We start from the raw sequence: 22,405 nt of genomic DNA, 5'->3' as shown, positions 1-22,405 counted from the left end.
AGAGACAAGAAACATGGCAACAAATATAATTGAGCAGATGGCTGCAAATACACCTGTAAGACATCCGTACAGTTGAAATGCTGTGATTTCTGTTAAACCAAAAATAAACTTTTATCATAGAAAAAAAAGTTAAAAAAATACTATGTCCTTGAATGTTCCTAGGAGTGTTGCCATATGGTCTTAAACACACGTGAACCTTACTTAGCGGAAATCAGCTTATTCTTCTGACTTGCCTATAAGTAACTAAGTTGTGTTGGCTTCTGAGTGTCACACTCAATGTTTCACACCTGAAAGAAGTCGTCACTAATGTGCTTTCAGTTACTTCTAGATGAGTTTACTGTATTTAACACTCAAGTGCTTTACGGTTTAGGAAAAGAACAACTGTCTTATCACCTTTGAAATAAAGTTATCTTTTTAGCTGTGATAAATAGAAACATTGTAATGTGCTACATTTGACATCCTGGTTTGCTGTTGACCTTCACAGGTTTAAAGGCAACAAGATTATGCACTTCATATTGACAATAGCTTATGAACTGCCATGGGTCAAGTGGAACTGAGTGATATTATAAGAAAAGGACACTGCACATAGTTATACGTACAGTATACATGGAGTTATTAAGAGCATTACAGAACCAACAGAAAATGAGGTCATTGCACAAACATAAAGACATGTTCCGTCATATAACAGCCATTATGTTTAACCATTATGATTTTTAAAGCTTCATTCAACAGTCATCCTGCCTAACGTATTGTTACTTTGTTTAGAGCCACTGAAGCAGAACAGTACCAAAGAACAAATATTATTCCGTTATATAACATTTGATTGTCATTAATCATGACGAGGACCCCTCAGTATCCCCTTTTAGTTGTTTTATAACTGTATTTAATCTTATCTGTTTTGCATTTCACTAAAATACTTTTTGCAACCCCCAACCTGAAGGCAAAAACGAATACATTGCAAATACATTTATTAATTTTTAATTAATTTGAATGGTTTTAATGGTTAAAACAAATTTTAATGTGAGACATATTTTTGAATATCCATTTTCGGGTGAGCTCTCCCTTTAAGGAGAAAAATGCATAGATTACCTGTGTAATATAATGTTTGCACAATGCTGTCTGCGTGACAGGTTACCTGCTTCAACAGGAGTCATGAAGGTAAATCAGTCTGAAGCGTGAGGGAGGTGAGCGTCGTGTCAACATGGAATGTGGCATTTCATTAACAAGAAGAGAGCCTTTTTGACAAGTTTACAGCAGGGCTGTTTGAGAAGAGGCACAAGTAAGGCCTTAAAAGCACAAATCTGCACATGTGTCGACAAAGTGAGGTTGTAAAAAAAATCTCAACCTCAGGCAGCAAAAACTGGCGAGAACCGGAGAAACTGGTGAGACCTTGTAAAGCAGCGCCACCTGGTGCAAGCGACAAAAACGTCATTTCGATTGAGACTCGCAGTAAAAATATCTTTATTGAATGTATTGGTAACACTAAAACGTTCCATTAGTTAGCATCGTTTAATGCATTAACTAACAATTACCAAATTACATAAATCAGGGTTAACTTGAAAATATGACCTAAATAATAAAATATTTAGTTTGACCTCCAGTTTTACAATCAGCATTTTCCCAGCGTTAAGTACATCCTTTCACGTACCCTTTGTTAAAAATTAAATAACATTTCTTTTCGTTAGGAGCTTTATAATATAGACTATTCTTAACCCTTGTGTTATGTTGGAATTCTGTGCACTTCCCTTATGGTTCGGGTCAAATTGACCCTAATTGGATTCAATACAATTCCTCAAAAATCACACTATGAAAAACAACAAAGATTCAGGTACAGACTGTAAACTTTTAATATCAACATTTGTCAAATATTCCAAAAAATATATATCTGAAGATATGATTTAATGAAAATGTTTTTTAACCATTTTTTAAAACTGTTTTGTTTTGACAAAATTTGAATATACATTATATTTATATATATTTGAATATACATTTTTTTACCTTTTTTTTTTTTTTTTTGCTTAGAACATCATAACTGAACAATTAATCAATTAATCTGAGCTCATTTTTCCTGCTGTCTATGTCGAAGTCTCAAGATATTTCAGATATCTTGGATATATAAATGAGAGCTTATTTTACTATCTGTGTCTGTCAAAGATTTTCATTTGTAATTTGCAATTAATTCTGAACACCATCCATCCAGCCATCTTCTTCCGCTTATCCGGGGCCGGGTCGCGGGGGCAGCAGTCTAAGCAGAGATCCCCAGACCTCCCTCTCCCTAGACACTTCCTCTAGCTCTTCTGGGGGGACACCGAGGCGTTCCCAGGCCAGCCGGGAGACATAGTCTCTCCAGCGTGTCCTAGGTCTTCCCCGGGGTCTCCTCCCAGTGGGACGCGCCCGGAACACCTTCCCAGGAAGGCGTCCAGGAGGCATCCGGAACAGATGCCCGAGCCACCTCAGCTGACCCCTCTCGATGTGGAGGAGCAGCGGCTCTACTCTGAGCTCCTCCCGAGTGACTGAGCTTCTCACCCTATCTCTAAGGGATCGCCCAGCCACCCTGCGGAGAAAGCTCATTTCGGCCGCCTGTATCCGGGATCTTGTCCTTTCGGTCATGACCCAAAGCTCATGGCCATAGGTGAGAGTAGGAACGTAGATTGACCGGTAAATCGAGAGCTTCGCCTTGCGGCTCAGCTCTTTCTTCACCACGACAGACCGGTACATCGACCGCATTACTGCAGAAGCTGCACCGATCCGTCTGTCAATCTCCCGTTCCATCCTTCCCTCACTCGTGAACAAAACCCCAAGATACTTAAACTCCTCCACTTGAGGCAGGAACTCTCCACCAACCTGAAGTGGACAAGCCACCCTTTTCCGACTGAGAACCATGGCCTCGGATTTGGAGGTGCTGATTCTCATCCCAGGCGCTTCACACTCGGCTGCAAACCGTCCCAGTGCATGCTGAAGGTCCTGGCTTGATGAAGCCAACATGACAACATCATCTGCAAAGAGCAGAGACGAAATCGTGCTGGCACCAAACCTGACACCCTCCGGCCCCTGGCTGCGCCTAGAAATTCTGTCCATAAAAATCATGAACAGAACCGGCGACAAAGGGCAGCCCTGCCGTGCCGGAGTCCAACACGCACCGGGAACAAGTCTGACTTACTGCTGGCAATACGAACCAAGCTCCTGCTTTGGTCGTACAGGGACCGGATAGCCCTTAGCAAAGGGCCCCGGACCCCATACTCCCGGAGCACCCTCCACAGGCCGCCGCGAGGGACACAGTCGAATGCCTTCTCCAAATCCACAAAGCACATGTGGACTGGTTGGGCAAACTCCCATGAACCCTCCAGCACCCTGTAGAGGGTATAGAGCTGGTCCAGTGTTCCACGGCCTGGACGAAAACCACACTGTTCCTCCTGAATCCGAGGTTCTACTATCGGCCGGATTCTCCTCTCCAGTACCCTGGCATAGACTTTCCCAGGGAGGCTGAGAAGCACCATGATTCTGAACACCATGATTTAGCTTTTTCAAGTGTGTTTGGTTTGGGTTAGAGCACTTTTAGACACACTTACACTTTAGAACTGGAGTTGATGCCCTGACATACATAAAATAAATATTTTTATTTTGTGTCTGTACAGTTGCTTTTGAATAGCTGCCTATGATGGTCAAATTGACCTGCGAACATCACAAACATAATAGTAGCCTAATTTTGTTTGTATATGTCAAAAAAAAAAAAAAAAAAACACCAGCATGTTGAAAATTTGCATGCATGTTCATGATGATAAATGCGAAAAAGTCACAAAATATCAAGAAAAAAAAAAGATTTAATATTATTTCAGGTAGCTTGAAAAAATAAATGATAGGTAATTTTTACCATCTGTGGCTGACAAAATATTTTTCTGTATTGAAGTAAGTGTGGAAAACCTAATTTTTTAGCTTCATAAGATAGTAAAAAAATAAAATAAAGTATAACCAAGAAATGTTATTATTTTGGGTCCGTACAGTTGCCTTAGAGCGTTAAAATATGCGGGTCAAATTGACCCGCGAACATCACGAAAGTAACAGTAATTTTGTTTGTATATATCAAAAAACACCAGCATGTTGAAACTTTGCATGCATGTTCATGATGATAAATGAGAAAAAGTAAAAAAATATCAAGAAAAAAAACATAGGTTAACCAGTATTTCCAGCAACTATAAAATCTAAACGGGTCAAATTGACCCGCAACATAACATAAGGGTTAATGTGTAGCTAATAATACCATGCTGTCCTTTTCACTCAGTGCCAGATGATGGCAGTGTTGAGTAATTTAACAATTTCTGAAGGCAAGTCCCCTCTTCAGATTTATTATGTAGGCTACCATTAAGGATATTAGCTCCAGTGTCTGAGGATGTAGTACATCAGCTTCATTAGCTGACTCAACACTGCTTGCTTGATCATTTTTCTTATCGGATCATTGATTAAGGGATCCAGGATTTCCATTGGGAAGTAAGCAAGTGATTTCAAATGTTATCTTCCTCTTGTATAGGACTGTTAAATAGGAAAAGTAAATACTAGCTTTGTTATATACTAATTGTTTCAGAGAGCAAAAGGCTATCAAATTAAGAAAATCCTGACAACAGTACCTCTTGTTCATCATCTTTTATTATAAACCCAGTATTTACTACATTCATCTAACCATGATATTCCACGAAAAGGTTTAAAAAAGCAGACCTAAAATGTTCCAATGTCTAGTACAAAAGGTTTAGCCATTTGGAATGAGAAGAAATACTGTGGAATAAAAGTAGTGAATCCAGTTCCTAATTTGGAATGTTCAAGGCTCACAATGTTATACTTCAATTTCCATTTACAATACTATAATCCAAAGAAAACAAGACATGCTCCAGTTGGTCTGGCTCTACAAACAGTCAAATATTTGATGAGAAAATGAAACAAAGATGAACTATTTAAAACACATTACAGATTGTATGTGAATTATAAAACCACATTCATCTCCTCACATCAACTGAGGAAGTCGAATGTTAAGAATGTCAAAAGCAGAAATGACTCAAAAATGCTGCTGAAATGATAGATAACCCCTTCCTTTTTGTGCATGTCAAGAATGTGCTCTAAATTTCCAGCCTAAAAACACAATAACAAAAATACTACTGGGAAAATAAGCTCTTAAATTAACAAAATGGACCACATAACTCCAGTAAAGGTTCACCATATTGAAACCCTCACTGTTTTAACTTTGCACCTTTCAACTGTAACAGCAAAAATTCTCCTTCACATGCTCACCTGACAATAAAAAGCATTTTGCAGAGTGGTTTTAAACCCCGGAGCATGGTCTATATTCAATAAATGAATCAGACTCACGCAACGCTCTTTCTCGTCCATACTTAATATCAAAATTCCTCACAAGAAGGCTTGATTAGAAAAAAAAAAATTTCATTATTTGGGATTATGTAAATGTAACTTTACAATAACCCCCGTCACACTTGCATTTAAGATCAGCGTTTTGAACAGATAAAAAAATAATAATAATCAAATAAAATGTACATTAAACTAAACCTACAATTAAGCAAATACTAAATATTATCATAGAGGTTGTTCAATTAAATGACTGTCAAATGCACCATATAAAATACAAGAAATATCAACACACATAACATATTTTGTTGGGCTCTCGTTTCAAATGAACCAAACATACTGTTTATAAAAAGAACATTGATATAGTTAAAAAATAAGTGATATGTTTCATATGGGTCACTTTCATGTTTTGGGTCTTTTGTTAACAAGGAAGTATCAACTTCCCTTTAGCTTCTTATTCAGACTCATAGCCTGCGGTTGGTCGGTTCAGTAATCTTGACCGTCATCCTGATAACCCTGGTAGCCCTCGTCTTGGTAATCCGTGTAGCCAACAGCATCAGCTCCTTCTCCAGTCGCATCGGGTGCACTTTTGGGGCAGTATTTGGCATCGTAGATCTGACGGCCAAGCCCAAAATTTTGGCCGCTCTGGTTGGCGCCTTGAGTGTAGCCCATTTGTAGAGACATTGTGGAGTTGTCGCATTTATCGGTGCCAATTTTCTGGTCGTAGATGGCACGGCGGGTCCCTGGAGCTGTCATACCAGACTACAAGGAACAGATCAGATTCAGAACCATTTTACATTTTATTATATTTTCATTTTCAGTTTTCATTTTAACTTTAGTTTAAAGTGCCCCTATTATGCCATTTTAAAGGTTTCTCATTTTGTTTTGGAGGTCTCCTACAATAGGTTTATATGCATCAAAGGTAAAAAATGGAAATAAAACTTAAATTTTCTCATACTGTACATGGGACGTCACCTAATTTTTCCAAAGAGTCTGAAAACCAAACCCCTCCTTTCCGTGAGCCTAGCCTGCTTGAGGCATACATTGCTTGGCTTCATTGCTGTCATTAGTTGTTGCCAACCATCTCCGAAACCGGTAATCTTCGAGCTATTGAGAGTTAAATTTGCATTTATTTTGCTCGAATTTTCCCGCTCTCTTCTTCCAAGCGACTCACCCTCACTGACTCATCTCTGGTGAAGCGTGCACTGTGACGCACTACGTAAAAAGACATATGTAACACGAAGTTGCAAAATGGGTAGGCAACTTCCAAAGACCTGGGGCCGGTTGCATAAACTGCTTAGACCAGTCTTAAGTTAGTGCTAACTTTTTCAAGTCAGTTACATAAAAAGGTAGATCGCTCTAATTTGAATCAGAAAATTAAGACTGATTACCTCTTGACTAATTTCTAGTTGGCCAAATTAGTTCTTAAGACAGTCTTAACACAGTGGCTAAGTGTAACTGGCGCTACACAGCCTAAAAGCATATATTTGTCTTAAAATGTCTTAAAATGTAATGCCTAGCAGAACCCTTTATACCCTTAATATAAATTATTATTTATATTATATACATTATTATTATTATTATTATTTAGTTTAAGCGTTATTTCAAGAAGCCAAAAACTTTTAATAGTTTTAGTTAACAATAACAACACTGATCAGAATGAGATAGTAATAAGAGAAAATGAGCAATATCATGGGAGGTGGTACTCACTTGGCTAGCACCCTTGTTAGTGCCCATCTGAAGACTGATGGTTGAATGGTCCATTGGTGGTAGAATATGTGATTTGGGATCATACAGGTGTCTTCTGGTACCGTAGGCATTCATTCCAGCTTGACTTGCACATTTATTTGTTCCCATCTATAAAGAGACACGCACACAAGCTACATGCATGAGCTATTTTCATGCCACTTTCCAGATAAAGCCATATTAGTTTTGGATTACAGATTGTGAATAAATTATATTCAGATAGTTTAAGAGAAACTTGTACAAAGTTCAGCCATACCTGTAGTCCAATGACACATTGCCCAGCTTTCATTTTCTCTTCATCGAAAGCCCTCTCCTGTCTCTCTGCATACTTCACTCCAATGTCTACAGTTGAGTGGATGCCCTTGGTTTTAGCCTGTAAACAGTGAGAATCTATAATTACAGACTGAAATAAAATCAGTTAGGCTGTTCTCCTGTGAAATTATATCATTAAACGGGGCCTACCATGCCAGCAAGAGCCAGAAGTGTGGTCTGAACCTGTGTCATGTTTCCATTCTCAAACAGATCATTGGCCTCAAAAGTATCGTGAGGTTTGAGTCCATAGGTGGTGATTGCTTTAATGAAGTTGGTCAGGTTCTCTAGCTGCAACAAAATGAAATAGCTGAATGAGAACAGACGAAACATAACCTTCATTGCTGGACGTTCATTTCAACTACAAAAGATAATCTTATCCGGAATTTAAAGGGTTAGTTCACCCAAAAATAAATTCTGTCAGTAATTACTCACCCTCATGTTGTTCCAACCCCGTAAGACTTTCGTTCATCTTCGGAACACAAATTAAGATATTTTTGATGAAATCTGAGAGCTGGCTCACTTCTAGGTTGTACGTCAGAACGCAGGCTCACTATTGGCCAGCATCACACACATGACCAGAATCGGTCAATAGTGAGCCTACGTTCTGACATACAACCCAGAAACGCTGCGCTGTTACACTACGTGAATTCATTCAGGCCCACACAGAAGAAAATGAATAGTTGAATAAAGTCGTTATTTTTGTTTGTGCGCACAAAAAGTATTCTCATCGCTTGATAAACTTAAGGTTGAGCCACTGTAGTCACTTGGACTATTTTAACGATGTCTTTACTAACTTTTCTGGAACGGCAGATATCAATTACCTTGCAGCCTATGGAGGAGTGAGCCAGCTCTCAGATTTCATAAAAAATATCTTAATTTGTTTTCCGAAGATGACCGAAAATCTTACGGGGTTGGAACAACATGAGGGTGAGTAATTCCTGACCTGATTTTCATTTTTGGGTGAACTAAACCTTTAAGTGAACACATTAGACAACTATGTTCTCAGAAAGAAAAAAAGAAAAAAAAAGTTCAATGTCAGAACATTTTATCTCCAGCTTTCCTAAACCATTTGGGAATAAACATTTTAGAGGAGCGTAAAACGTCAGCTCACCTGATGCCAGTTTTGGGACGATTGGTTAATCTTCTTCACAGACCCTGGCTGAAGTTTGTTTACAAGCCTTTAAGGAAAGATCAAGACCGCACGGTTATGCAAAGTTATATAAAATAGTCTTTGAAAATAATTAATGGGAGTTACATAAACATACATAAATGCAAACTTACTCGCAGAGTATTACACCATTTTTCAACCCTTTCTGGAAGTCATCTCCAATTGACCGCCCAGTGATGCCCTCAATCCAAACTCGTAATTCTTCTTCTTTTTGGGGGTCATATTTCTGTGCAATCTAGAGGAAAGATTAATGTGACATCGGTCAATAGTCATACTATAAATCAGGCTATATGCTCATTATTTCAATAAGATCTACATTATCACCCAATGCCCTACATTGCATAAATAAACAATATGTAGGTGAGTCAGTTAATCGCAAGCATGTCTTAATATATAGTCATATACCTAAATATAGGAAATTAAAGACCTTTCTATCACCATAAATCTGGCTGTCAGGGTAATCTCAGAGCTGCTAACCGATACTAAGTGTTTTACAAACACATCAACACCTTTGAGGAGGAGGAATGTGAACTAACGGCAGGGTTTGTAGTTTTTTTTTTTTTTTTTTTTAGCACAAGCTGTGCGTTTTCTTTCAGGCCAGATCACAAATGACATATTTGAGGACTGGAGGCAACGCCCCAAGAGTTTCTTGAGAACTTTCTTTACCGTTTCCGTGACTTCTTTTGCGTTTTACTTACTTTCACTTTACAGCTACTTGCCAGTAAATAATATAATTCAATATGCATTACATGAAGCACGATTGTTATTTAACTTTGTATCGTTACACGTGTTACATGTTAACACACCAGGAAGTTTGCGAAACATTTGTTAAAACACTTTGGATTCATCAGAATGAGACAGAGAGACTTCCGTTACATATAAGATACAATATGCCAAACAAAATATGTCTGTGTTTTAACGAAGGTTTTAAAATAGTTTATAAAATATTCCACGTAAGTTACCTTGCTCTTCACTTCCGCTGAAAACCCGTATGCTGGGCCTCTGTTGAACTGCGAAGACATTGTCAGCAACAAGAGCAGAATAAGTTTCGAAACAGATTGTCGAGAACTGAAAGAAAGACTTCGGTAAAGTTTGGTAGTTTTGTCTTCTTTTCCTATTTTAGCGTATGCACATCCAGAACTTCCCCTTGTTTACCTCGCAACCAATGAGAACACGCGCTCAATGCGGGCCACGCCCCTTTCCCCCCCTTCTTGGCCGTGATTGATATCAAAAACTCCATATATGGCACTAAAGTACCAAATTCCTTTATAATGGGAGTCTCCGTGTCCATCCTGGTATTCCAGACTCGCGGTAGCTGAGGATTGAGTCACCTCTGGGAATACGGCAGGCTACTGAATGATGTCACTTTACACTCAATGAAATATCTCTGTAATGCTGAAGAAGCAAGGCAACATAGGATGTCATGCTAATAAGTCATACATGTAATCAGTCACATGATTTTGAACAGGTACTTAGGCACACTTTAAAGCAATCCAGTGGAAAACATTAAGGCCTGGTTTCACAGACAAGGCTTAGATTAAGCCAGGATTAGGCCTTAGTTAAAATAGGACATTTCAGTAGCTTTTTTAAACATCCCTTAGAAAAAACATTATGGTGTGCATCTTGAAACAAAATAATGGCAGTGACATGTTTTAAGATATGCCAGTGCAAGTTGCTTTCATTTAAAACAGCTCAAACATGCATTTTAGTCTGGGACTATATTAAGCCTTGTCTGTGAAACCAGACATAAATGTACTAGTTTCCGCTGAGTAAAAATAATGAAATGTGTAGGCACAATTTTCTAAGAAAGAGACATAGTGATCATGATAAAAGTGACTGTACAGAGTAGACAGCTTCATAAAAGGATGGCTCAGCCAAAAATGAAAATTCCATCATTTACTTAATGTTGTTCCTATGTTCTCGGGTGACTAAAGGCCTGTTTACACTAAGAATTACAACTATAACGGTAACTATACCAATAATTATTTTGGCGTCCACACCAAGGGCTGATAACGTATGCCGCTTTAAATGCTCAAGCTCTTTAAAGTTGGGTGGTTTCTGTTTAGCTGTAAATGTTTTTTCTGTTCATCATCAAATGGAAAAAAAGGTAACACTATTTTACAGTGACCTTTTTTTACATAATTACATGTACTTACCATAGTTATAAGAGTATTATCCATGCATAATTACATGCAATTAACCCTAAACCAAAACCTACCCTAACCCTACAGTAAGTACATGTTGTTAATTATTATTACTCAGTACTTAAATATATAATTACACTGTAACAATGACACCTTAAAATAAAGTGTAACCGAAAAAAAAAAATCTATTTGAATGTTAGAATGATTATTATAGTTAGCCTATGCCTTTGATGTAAACTTCGTTGTGTATAAGGGGAAATTCACACAGAATGCGTTTTTGCATTTAAAAATGAAATGGAATGAAGGTCAAGAAACAAGTTTTTTTTTTTAAATTGAACAACTTTTTTCCAATGCCGTGTTTCCACAAGATGCTGCAAAAGTTGCAAGCGACGGTCAAACACTTTAAACTACTTTAGCACATTTACATAGAAAAACAATGAAACAGCAGCAGAGTAGATTCTAAAAATGCAGCACTCAAGATTAATAAATAAGCTCAACTTTAAAAACATGTTTTATGTGTGTCCCCCATTCCACTGTGTGCGTTGTGTGAATGGCCCCTTCTGCCTAATTACTAAAGAACATATTTTTTAAAATAAAAGTCTCTTTTTTTGTCCATACAACAAAACTAAATGGGGACCAGTTTTTTTCCGAACCACACTGACAAAAATATGCTGAAACATTCTTCAAAATCTTCTGTTGGATCCAAAAGAAAGAAAGAAAGGCATACAGGTTTGGAACAGCATTTGGGTGTTAATGAAAGGTGAACTGTCCCTTTAAGACTAGGTTGTTTACGTGTATATACTGCAACCACTTTTGGTTAGCCTTGTCAACTTCAGTTAAAGGGGGTTTCCATGACACACCAAGCAGGCAAACAGACTACAGCAATTTTATTGATTAAGAGCTAAATGGTTTCCTGAAAAGCTACAGAGAGATTTGCTCTCATGAACATGTCAATCATGTAGATTTGGGACAGATAACCTTGATGGAAGAAAGGGTACCATGATGCAAAGAGTTTTGATTATTTTATTTTTTTCGAACAAACGAGTGATGTTAAACACTGAACAAATATACTGATCAAAAATGATCAAAGAAGTCTCTCCTCTAGTTTTAAATTGCAAATTATATTTGCAATACCCTAACCAAGTATTGAGCTCTTAGATGGCCTTTGCTTCAGAAACAATGTATATCCCTGGAATATCTGACATGGTTTGAAGAAAACATATGCTGTACTTTTTGAAACCAAGTGAAGCTAGCGGAAGCCTTTCCAAACTTTTTACATCAAAGGCACATTGGTAGGACGAAGGTAGCAGAGCACACAGTGTTTGCAAGTCGGCAGCAAATAGGTTTCACCCCCTTCACAAGACGTTTTTCTTCAAAACAATGGCAAGGCATAAAAAAAATATTGAATGAAAAAAAAAAAAAAAAAAAAACGATCAATATGTCAAACTGAAAACACTGAATGAATAATAGGACCACAACCTATTCATCTAGGTCTAGAGATTCCTGTGAACAGTAACACAAACGATTGGGTCTTTCATTCCAAATGCTTCATTTCCTCCAAAAATAATTACATTCACACAAAAAAAAAAAAAAAAGACTCAGAAAGGTTTTACATGGATTGCAAGAACTATGTACAGACAAGCAGGATAACGCGCATATTTATTGACACATTTATAGCACAATGCGTCCATTTGAGAAAAAAAAAAAGGACCATATGGCAGATGCCTAGAGGTGTTTCCTTCTGTACCACCTAAACAAAAGTCTAAATGCCATACATTCACTAAGGCTCTTGAAATAAAGTCATCGTAGAATGGTTTCAGTAAGGCAAACAATATCTAAAGGAATGGTAACAAGTATATTTCCAGCATATTAACATTTTCCTGCTTTTCTGTCCTCACAGTATGAAGATGAAAAGTAGCACCCTCTGTGGCCATTCACTGCGTTTTCTTCTAGCACATGAATACTTCTCTTTTTCGACACATTTATCCATATTTTTTTCTTTTTACAATTATCTAGGCAAACAAGATTTGTTTAAAATAGTTTTATTTAACATCTAAAAAATAGATTGCTTTTCTCTCGTATGAAAAATCACGCGTTTTAGATAAATCGAGAAAGAAATGTGAAGCGAGAAACGTTCAGTTCAGAATGGAATGTCGGTATCTACTGCGATCAGCACATGTACATGAGAGCCGCTGTGGGGGAAAATGTATTTATATATGCCTCGTGTACATCACAAATAAGGGGACAAGTGTGTGATGCGAACAGAAAAGCCTCAGACATATCTGCACATCTTAGTGGATAACCTTCTAGAAGAAAAAAAAAAAAAAAAGGAAAACATGGTCAAATAAATAGATGCATACATAAGAAACTTTTATAATTTATTCTTTGTCACATAAAGCTTTTTGTAACTGCCAAAAAGTGTTCTCGACTTGCTTTCAAACAGATCTGTACTGCTCAATGCTTGCTCGGACCCTCTTATTCACACACTGTGCGAGAACTGGCCCAGTTAAATCCCTGCGAGCCATTATATACAACCCTTGTTTGCAAATTCTTGTTGGTAGCAGCACATTACAAACAGGACATCTTTTCATCTCCTTCTTATGGAAAACCGAACTCGGAACAACTGCTGTTGGATTGCTCGTTACACCTGTAAGATGAACCTTGACCAGAGCGACAAGGAGAGTCGGTTCGATCCCCTTTGACTCACAGTGGGAACAATGAAAGCTTTTCCAAACCCTGTTCTCTCAGTCTAGGCAAACATATGGCAAGATGTTCAATTTGCTCTCATCGCCATGAGGATCCAATGATATGCACTCTGTCCAATCGAACCAGGCTCCTTCGGTGTCATAGCAACCGTTCACCCCAGGCCAGTGTTCTTTGTGTATTCTGAGAAGGTCCTCATTTGTTACGTCCCGAGTCACCCCAGGTAGTTCTTTCGGGGAGCTGCTCTGTACTAAAACGTGCATTTTTCGGGGCTCTTTGACATCGTGTTCCTCTCTTTTCAAATATTCAGTCATGAAAAAGTGCGCGCCGTGGGTCTGTGCTCCAGAGGATGTAAGAACATTGCTCTGAAGATTAAGGTACGATTGAATGATTTCATTTCTGGACAGCTCTTTCCAGTTCGTCTGCTGAAAGGGGTTGGGAACCGACGTAGGGGTCTTTTGCTGCGGCGCCTCAGTCCTCACCGAGGGCGTCGCAATCGGCGGTCCTTGGCACTCTTCCTCATGGTGGGATTCCTTCGGAGTGAGGGGCTTTATCTGTCCGGTCACGGGGTCGAACGTCAACCTGCGCTCTTTTAACCGCACAGGTTTGTTCCTGTCCTCTGAGGGCTGCCCCTGAAGATTTACCGTGTAGTCTCTGGGTCTGTATTTCTTCCTCTTTTTGCCCTCCGAGTTGGAGGTCGCTCCCTCCCGCTCACCCTTGGTCTCAGCGCCCTCTAAGCTGTGCGCGGTGAGTGGGGAGCTGGAGAGCGACTCCAGTTTCGCAGTGCTGTGCGGAGGCTGGGAGACTCTATCCGACAATCTGTGCAAGTGCATGGAGCCTTCCAGCCCCACAGATGACGGACCGTCCCCGATGCACACCTGGGCCGGTGACGTTAAAGGCTGCAGTGTGGGCAAAGGAGAGGGCACTTGGGCAGAATTCTGAGACGGGCTCGAGAGAGTCCCTTTTGGTGCATATGTTGAAGACCTCTTTGCCATCGCCTCGTGCGTTATGCTGCGTGGACTCGAGGAGTACCGAGGGCTTTTGGGTTGATTCTGCCCCCCTCCGTCCATTCTCGCATGCTGCTGTAACACTGATGTTTTGAGTAGGGAGGAAGTGCTAGGTAGTTTGGTAAGCCCCGGAGAGCTTGGATGAGGCTTCACAGCATTGACAGGGATTTTGTTGTGCCTGTCATTCTCTAGGTGTTCCGGGCGGATCCTGTCAGAAGCCGCATCATCCTCTTTCTCCGGAAGCAGCTCGGGACTTCCCCTAATTCCATTTGATGGTGGGGAAGAGGAACACACTGGCTCGTAAAGGGACGTTTTTGTCATTTTGGCCGGCAGATGCGGACTATCCCTTGGCTCCCCCCGCCGCTTTCGGCTGCTGGATTTCTCCGCCTTTGGGGAGTACGTGTTATGGATGTCATTCCTGGTTTTAAGCTCAGGAGCAACCTTGCTTGGAGGGGGGACCACTGGAGGTGTGTCTGTCCGGCAGGGATGAGCACCTCCGTTGGCAGAGCCCGGGACGTTTGGCACTCCTCTCGCCGGAGTGTCACTTTGGCCAGGCTCAATCAGCTTCTGCCAGTTCCGCAGGAGTTTCTTGGCACGTTTGGCAAGGTCCTCATCTTTTGTTTTCTTTCTCACATCATTAATCAGCTTTCCCAAGCGGGTTTCCTGCAATGAAAATGAAACAGAGAAAAGTCTCAAAATTGCATATTACAATCATATCACACAGCTTTCACAAATGTATTTTTCTGTTGAACATAAAATAAACAATGACTATTTATTTTAAACTGCACGAAAAAAAGAACTAAGAGTAATTATAAATAAGATATTAGTCGGGTGTTAAGTCAGACGTCACGCATCACTGTTTCCTGGTACAGATCAACAGCTCAGATCAGATCAGATCAACAGCAAACAATGCTAAAATCCACTCATGGTGCAGAAGTACTAACAAAAAAATGAACTAAAATCACAACCCTCACCCGTTATCTTCTAAAATCTCCAGACAGTAATTTATCTTTTCTAAATCATTAAAATATTGGTGTCTGGGACACGGTGAGCCTTGAAATTGTAGTGTACACTGAGTTTTTTAAAACTTAGCTTAAAGGTGTGCTATTTAAACGCACAATGCTCATAAATGGCTTTTAAGATAGTATTCTCACTGGAATCTGAGTAAAGACTTGGACCCAGAAACAGTATTCCATATGCCATGACTTGTCTTAAGCAGATTTATACCAAAAAATATATTATTGATGATGAGAATAATTAAGTACCAACCTCAAGTGCTTCTTTGGTGATAGGGTATTTCTCCAAATTGGTGATAACATCAAGAACTGCAACCATGTTACAGATCTGTACAGGAAGAGGGACAATTTAACATGAAACCTCAATGACAGTATGAAATATCTAAAATAACGGGTAAAGAAGAATTTTGGAATCATGTTCTAAAGATAGGTAGTGTTCAAAATGAATACACAACAACTTTTGTGACCCTGATTTGTGGTCTAGGAGTCAACACTAGTTGCTAAAAGTCAGAGTCAGCCTCCAGGTTTTAGGCAGTTAGAGAAGATAAATTTCACAGAAAATACCGTAGTGCATGATGGGCACAGACTTTGATTTATAACTTCAGACTATGAATCTGTCCAATCAGAGGATATCAAACATGTTTCGTGCTCACCAATAGAGCACGTTTTCACACATCATGCATCTTCTAGAAGTGAGGTGCGTTTCTGCACGAGTTTGTTGCGTTTGGAACGACTTGTAAGTCTGACAGTGTGTGATCCTCAGTCATTTAGTGTATGATGCCCAATTTTCTTCAGTAACGATCTACAAAGTCTGCAAGTGACATAGCGTATCCCAGTCTTTAGCTACAGAGCATGGAGTTGCTCAAAGTTTAATATAAAGAAACCAATGAAGAGACACATTGACATAACTCGGCACACAAAAACTAAAAACATTACATCATTTCTACACCCTCTTGTACCTTTCACATGTAAAAAATATTATAACAAAAGTGATGCACTATAGTTTACTATATGATGTCCGAGACATCTCACCTCTCATTCAAAGTGAGGGTGAAAAAGTCTTTTAATCTGTGGTAGTAGAAGCTCTGCCTGGTCATGAGTGCTTCAATCAATAGACAACGGGTTTAACCTTCGTTTACTACAGGGCAGCATACTGACCCTCCTGACCCTAACCTACCAATTTAACCCCAAGAGACCAGTAACAATGCACTAAACTATGTATGGACATGTATAGCCAAACAAAACCCAACTGTGTACATAAATAATCAAAGTGTGTATGAAATGAACTTGGACTTAAACACATTTAAGGGTTAATCAAACCTTAACAGTGTTTACTTACCATAAAAGCTCCAGTGAAAACAGACTGAAACCTTAAAGTAGGGAATATTTATTGCGACGGCAATTACACGGACTGTTTATTTCCTTGAACCTCTAACGTTACACTGATTATTTCTATACTGCTCTTCATTAGTAATTTTATGGCGAGGTGTTAGCTTAGCAAAACATTCAATGTGGCTGTCACATTTTCCAGTCAGCCAGCAGGCTAGCTCTAGATGGTCTGAGTGCCCAGTTAGCACCGCACCGTTGCCGTAACACCAACCAGCTGTGTGCTCAGGTTAGTCCACACACAGAAACACCCAGGACTGTTTGAAGGCACCAAAACAGCTTTAATCTCTCTTGGTGATACAGAATCAATCAAGCTAACTCACTGCTCTCAGCATAAATTCACCTGCTAGCACTTTGCTAATGCCACTGTGTCAGCTAGCCACGTAAGTTACACCTAGCTCGTTTTAGCCAAGATGTGCCATGTTTAAGCAGGAAACAACAGACAATGTACACTGGCGTCATTAGAGATATTGTTTAGAGATACGGTAAGCGAGCAGAGAATTCTTTTAATCTGCTCCAGAGCTCAATAGCAGATAGCTTGGCATGAAACCGCTAACAGGCTTCACACAACATGTCATCTGTGACTGATCGAATCATACACCTTAAATCGAGATGGCAGGTTTTTTTTAAATCTCTCACTGCATGCTTATGTTTGAAATCAGGGCAATCTGGTGGCTGTCCGACTGTTCTGTTCTGTTAGCGCAGCGCGCGGGGTAAATGTGCCTCCCGTCAGTTAACGTTAGCGGGCTGCTAATGGGAGCTCCACATCTGCTCTGCCACACATTCAGGCGCTCGGTACGGCGTTTGGCGGCTTCAGATAAGGCTCTAACTGTGTCGTGTCGGGGAAAGTGAGCTCTGGTCGGCAGGAGAGTGAGCGGGTTACTCACATTGCTGTGGCTATCGATGGCCTGCAGCAGCCGGTCTCTCATCTGCTGCGGGGTTGCGGAGGCCGTTGTCATTGCCTGCTCGGTGCGAATCGGCCGACGGGGGAAAAATCCTCCGGATTCAAGGGCTTAATGGATAGCAGGAACTCACAGACCTCTCGGGATGATTGAGAAGTTGCGGAACCACATGTTTCTGATGTGATTGTTGGCTTGAGAAATGGTGTATGTGTGTGTTCAGTTGGGAGATGAAGGTTCGACGGCTGTCGTGTCTCTCCGCCTCATTGCGTCGAGCGCTCTCACCGATCTCATGAACTCCACTGGATCAAAACCTCAGGCCCGCTGCATTATGGGAGAGCGCGACGCCGCGTGACGCCATCACGCAGGTTCAAATCAATTCAACCAGACAGACAAATTATGCAAACCGGTTACTACAATATATATTTGTGCATGTGTGTAAAAAGTTAAACATTGTTTGTCTGGCTGAACTGATGTAGCTATAATAACAAATATTTATTTTTACTATTGAAATACATCTCTGACTTAAAAACAGTTGTACAAATTGAACAATATTACTACAATATGTATGGAGCACATTCAAATAGTTATAAGAGCAGTCCCAACTGCTCTATGATCCCAATGTTTTTGAACACAGAAGGACACAGAGAGAAACATACAAATAAATATGCTTTTTTTAAACATTTTTATTCAATTCAATAAACAAATATTAATGCAAAGGTACAAAGACTTAAGCTTCCACACAGAAAAATACAATAAGGACAATGGAATTTAAGCTTGATAACATTTTGTTTTAAATAAGTAGCACACTTACAAAGCCCACAATGTTTCATATTCATTTTTTATTTTGTCTTCTATATTTCATAGAAAACTAATAGGAACATATTTTCCTTTTGTTTTAAAGGGTCAGGTAAACCAAACCACAGAGCTGCAAAGCTATGTTCCTGAAAGCTAGTTTTGCATATTTAGTTAGTATAGTTATGTTTTGTTGCAAAAAAAAAAAAAAAAAACTGGATTAACGTCTGAACTTTGCAGTCAAATGTATGTGCAACATCTGAATGATCATACACTGAAAAAATAGAAATTAGCTGCCTTTGTATAGATATGAACCACGAGACAGTTCACATTCATTAAATGCACATACTGTAGGAGTATTTTTAAAGTTTAGTTGTGTATACGTTTCAGTTCCACTGGGTTGCATTATCATGTTGTCTCTTTAACACTCTAACAAATGTTTTTTGTACATAAAGAAAGATACAAAACCACTTTGTCAAAAATGATATTTCCAGTTGCAAATGTTTTAGTAATGCACTAGCAAAGAGTTTCGATATACTTAGAGCTTGATAACTGCAAAAAAGCAGGACATCACATCAAGACTTTCGGGTATTTTAATACTCCGTACCATGCAGCAAAAGTTCACCCAATATAAAGGCTGAAGACATACATAGTCTCATGTAAATGATTGGCCCTGGGAGAGATTAAACATCAAGGTACATATCTGCTTGATTTTTAAATACTGTTGTCCTAAAGTACCAAAGTGCATTTTAACCACTGGTCAACAAAAACAGAGCCTAGCCAGTGAGGCACACTGACAATTACTCAAGAACATCTTCATATTGAAGACATAACAGTAACAGACCATAGCCGGAGCATGACTTTAATTTAAAAAGGTGCAAACAACAAACTTTGGCTTTTTTTCAATGGCTTGTCAATTATAGAGAAAGAATGCAAGTAAAATATACAAGCACACCTTCTGCACATTTATTTTTCTGGCCGTTTTGGCAAATGACTGATATGAAAACAAATTTCCTGGAATTAATAATATAAATTGGGCCTTAGCTTAAAAAAAAAGAAAAAAAAGTTGCGAAACATTTTTTACTAGATTAAAAATGGCTCCAAATCTATTGGCACCCTCATAAAAACCATCTACACAATTAAAAACTACCCTGTAATTGTTTGGGACAAACAGAAACTCTATTTTATAATTTAAAAGTGTATTTACTGGAGCAAATTATGGGGAAATCCTTCCTCAGTATATTTCGGTTCCTTCCAAGATATGTTAAACAGCCAACAGGATATCTTCAGATTTCAGATAGAAATTTAGTTTAAATTGTAATTTCTTTACTTTGCTTAAGATTTGTAAGTTAACAAGATGCTCAATGCTGAGAAAAAGAAAAAGATTGCAGTTTTCAAATGCGTACTATGAAGCCCTGCACATGACATGCGGGGTACAAAATGAATATCATGGCCACAAATTAACAATTCATTCCCATGACTTACTAACACGTTTTTACTCATTTGTTCCCTCGTTTTAGTTCAACCAAAATGAGGGAACAAATTAGTTTAACATGGCAACGATTTACTTTAACTACCGGTAGTTTTAATTAAAGGGATAGTTCACCCAAAAATGACATTTCTGTCATTAATTACTCACCCTCATGTCGTTCCAAACCCGTAAGACTTTCGTTCATCTTCGGAACACAAATCTTTAGATCTTTTTAATGAAATCTGAGAGCTTTCTGTCCCTCCAATGACAGCTATGCAACTACCACATTCAAGGTCCAGAACAGTAGTAAAGACATAAAAGTAATCCATGTGACTCCAGTGCTTTGTTTGCAAAAAAAAAAAAAAAAAGAAGCTTTTTTTTACAGATTTATTTACAAAATAATATTATCTAAAGCGTGTTCACGGAACTACGTCAGCTCTCGAGTCAACACAACACACATGCGTCATGGTGCTCTCCCTACTGGGTTGCAGGTCATTTATGTGGTAAATTATAATTTTTGCACAAACAAAGCACTCGCGTTGCTTCATTAAATTGAGGTTAAACCACTTAAAGGAACACTCCACCGTTTTTTGAAATAGGGCTTATTCACCTTCTTTCATACATTTAGATAGGTGGGCAAATGCATTTTTGTCTCAGTGCATGCATTGTTTTAGTTTGACAGGGTCGGTGCTAGCTTAGCTTAGCATAATGAATGGAATCCTTTGTTGCCAGCTAGCATGTCCTGAGTAAAAGTGATATAAAAAAAAAAAAAAACCCCACCTAATTACTTCTTGTGGCCTGCGTATTCACAACAAGTACAAATAGTGATGCAGATTAACACTAGGCGATTTCCTATGCAGATATTGACTTGGGACTATATTAGGGGGAAGCACAGGCGAAGCACTGCTACTTGGGCGCAGAGATATCACGCCCAAGTAGCAGTGCTTCGCCTGTGCTTCCCCCTAATATAGTCCCTAATATATAAGTCAATATCTGCCTAGGAAATCGCCTAGTGTTAATCTGCATCACTATTTGTATATTGTTGTGAATACGCAGGCCACAAGAAGTAATTAGGTGGTTTTTATTTTATTTTTTATATCACTTTTACTCAGGACATGCTAGCTGGCAACAAAGGATTCCATTCATTATGCTAAGCTAAGCTAGCGCCGACCCTGTCAAACTAAAACAACGCATGCACTGAGACAAAAATGCATTTGCCCACCTATCTAAATGTAGGAAAGAAGGTGAATAAGCCCTATTTCAAAAAACAGTGGAGTGTTCCTTTAAGTCACATGGATTACTTTAATGATGTCTTTCCAACCGTTCTGGAGCTTGAATGTGGTAGTTGCGTAGCTGTCAATGGAGGGACAAGAAAGCTCTCTGATTTCATTAAAAAGAGTGAACGAATTAGTAAATCATGCCCATGATTTAGTAAAATGAGAGAATGAATTCTGAATTTGTGGCCACAATACATTTTTGTCCGCATATTATGTGCGGGGCTCCGTAATATCCTGAAAAACAGTTATCTTATGTTTTTGCGCAAGGAGGACTCTTGTGAAAATATTTTGGATTCAAAGAAATCTGGCCTACAAATCAGATATTTGGAAATCTAGGAACGGAGTGGATAAAGCAACCACAGCAAAGAAATCACAGATCTACGACAAACTGAAGCGAACAGACCTTGAGCATGTGAAGACAACTTTTACAGTACTTAAACATCAATTCCCAATGCACACACATACAAAACACAAAATAAAAGGATATCAGCCAGCAACAAATAGTTCTACTGCAAATACTACAAAACAAAGACATAAGTGAATATTATTTCACAAAGCTTCAACAATGTTCAGTGTATAGAGGCTGAAAAGCAAAACTGCATGTACATTTGCAACAGGGATTCTTTTATGATTTGGCTAGAAGTGTGAGCACACTTGATAGTGTATTTAAAACATGAGTTCGAGGAAAGTGTGAAACCCCTGAACGGAGGGACAGTATAGTGTCCACTTCAAGCATTTTAAAATGTAAAAACATACAGTTCCATATTATTCATTTCATTTATTTATATATATATATTTATTTATTTATTTATTTTTACAGACTCCTGATATTTTGCGCTCTACTCTTACATTTTAAAATATAGAAATGTATAAGTGTAGTATTTATGTACATGAAGGCTGTGCATACATTAGATACTGAAGAAGTACAATGATGAAGGACCTTTTTTTCTGCATGCTCTCCTTTCTGGACCAGAAATGTTCTGGATTGGTTCAATTCATGGTAACGATACACTATGATCCACAGATGAAGCTTTATAAAAGGTAAACTGGTCTACGGTAAATTGACACAGAAAGGTAACCTGCCTTCGTTTCTTAAATATCGGGGAACTTTCATACTTTCCTAACACTACAT

The 22,405-nt window shown here is 38.9% G+C and overlaps 2 protein-coding genes across 2 annotated transcripts; both read right to left on the bottom strand.

Moving 5' to 3' along the window:
• Positions 1-4,623: 4,623 nt before the first annotated feature.
• Positions 4,624-9,734, bottom strand: cnn2 (calponin 2). The gene is made up of 7 exons (XM_084410577.1): positions 9,538-9,734; positions 8,689-8,810; positions 8,519-8,585; positions 7,558-7,695; positions 7,352-7,468; positions 7,060-7,206; positions 4,624-6,111 (listed from the first exon to the last, which is right to left on the bottom strand). The coding sequence occupies exons 1-7, from the start codon at positions 9,595-9,597 to the stop codon at positions 5,836-5,838; spliced, it is 927 nt and encodes a 308-aa protein (XP_084266703.1). The 5' UTR covers positions 9,598-9,734; the 3' UTR covers positions 4,624-5,835.
• A 1,990-nt stretch (positions 9,735-11,724) lies between these two features.
• Positions 11,725-18,076, bottom strand: crsp7 (cofactor required for Sp1 transcriptional activation, subunit 7). Its single transcript, XM_084410165.1, has 3 exons — positions 17,719-18,076; positions 15,699-15,773; positions 11,725-15,092 (listed from the first exon to the last, which is right to left on the bottom strand). The coding sequence occupies exons 1-3, from the start codon at positions 17,788-17,790 to the stop codon at positions 13,464-13,466; spliced, it is 1,776 nt and encodes a 591-aa protein (XP_084266291.1). The 5' UTR covers positions 17,791-18,076; the 3' UTR covers positions 11,725-13,463.
• Between the last annotated feature and the right edge of the window lie 4,329 nt (positions 18,077-22,405).

This window comes from Rutilus rutilus (assembly GCF_951802725.1).
Source record: "Rutilus rutilus genome assembly, chromosome: 6".
NCBI classification, from domain to species: domain Eukaryota; kingdom Metazoa; phylum Chordata; class Actinopteri; order Cypriniformes; family Leuciscidae; genus Rutilus; species Rutilus rutilus.
Note: the sequence above shows the minus strand (reverse complement) of the source record. Positions and strands in the feature narration are given on the sequence as shown.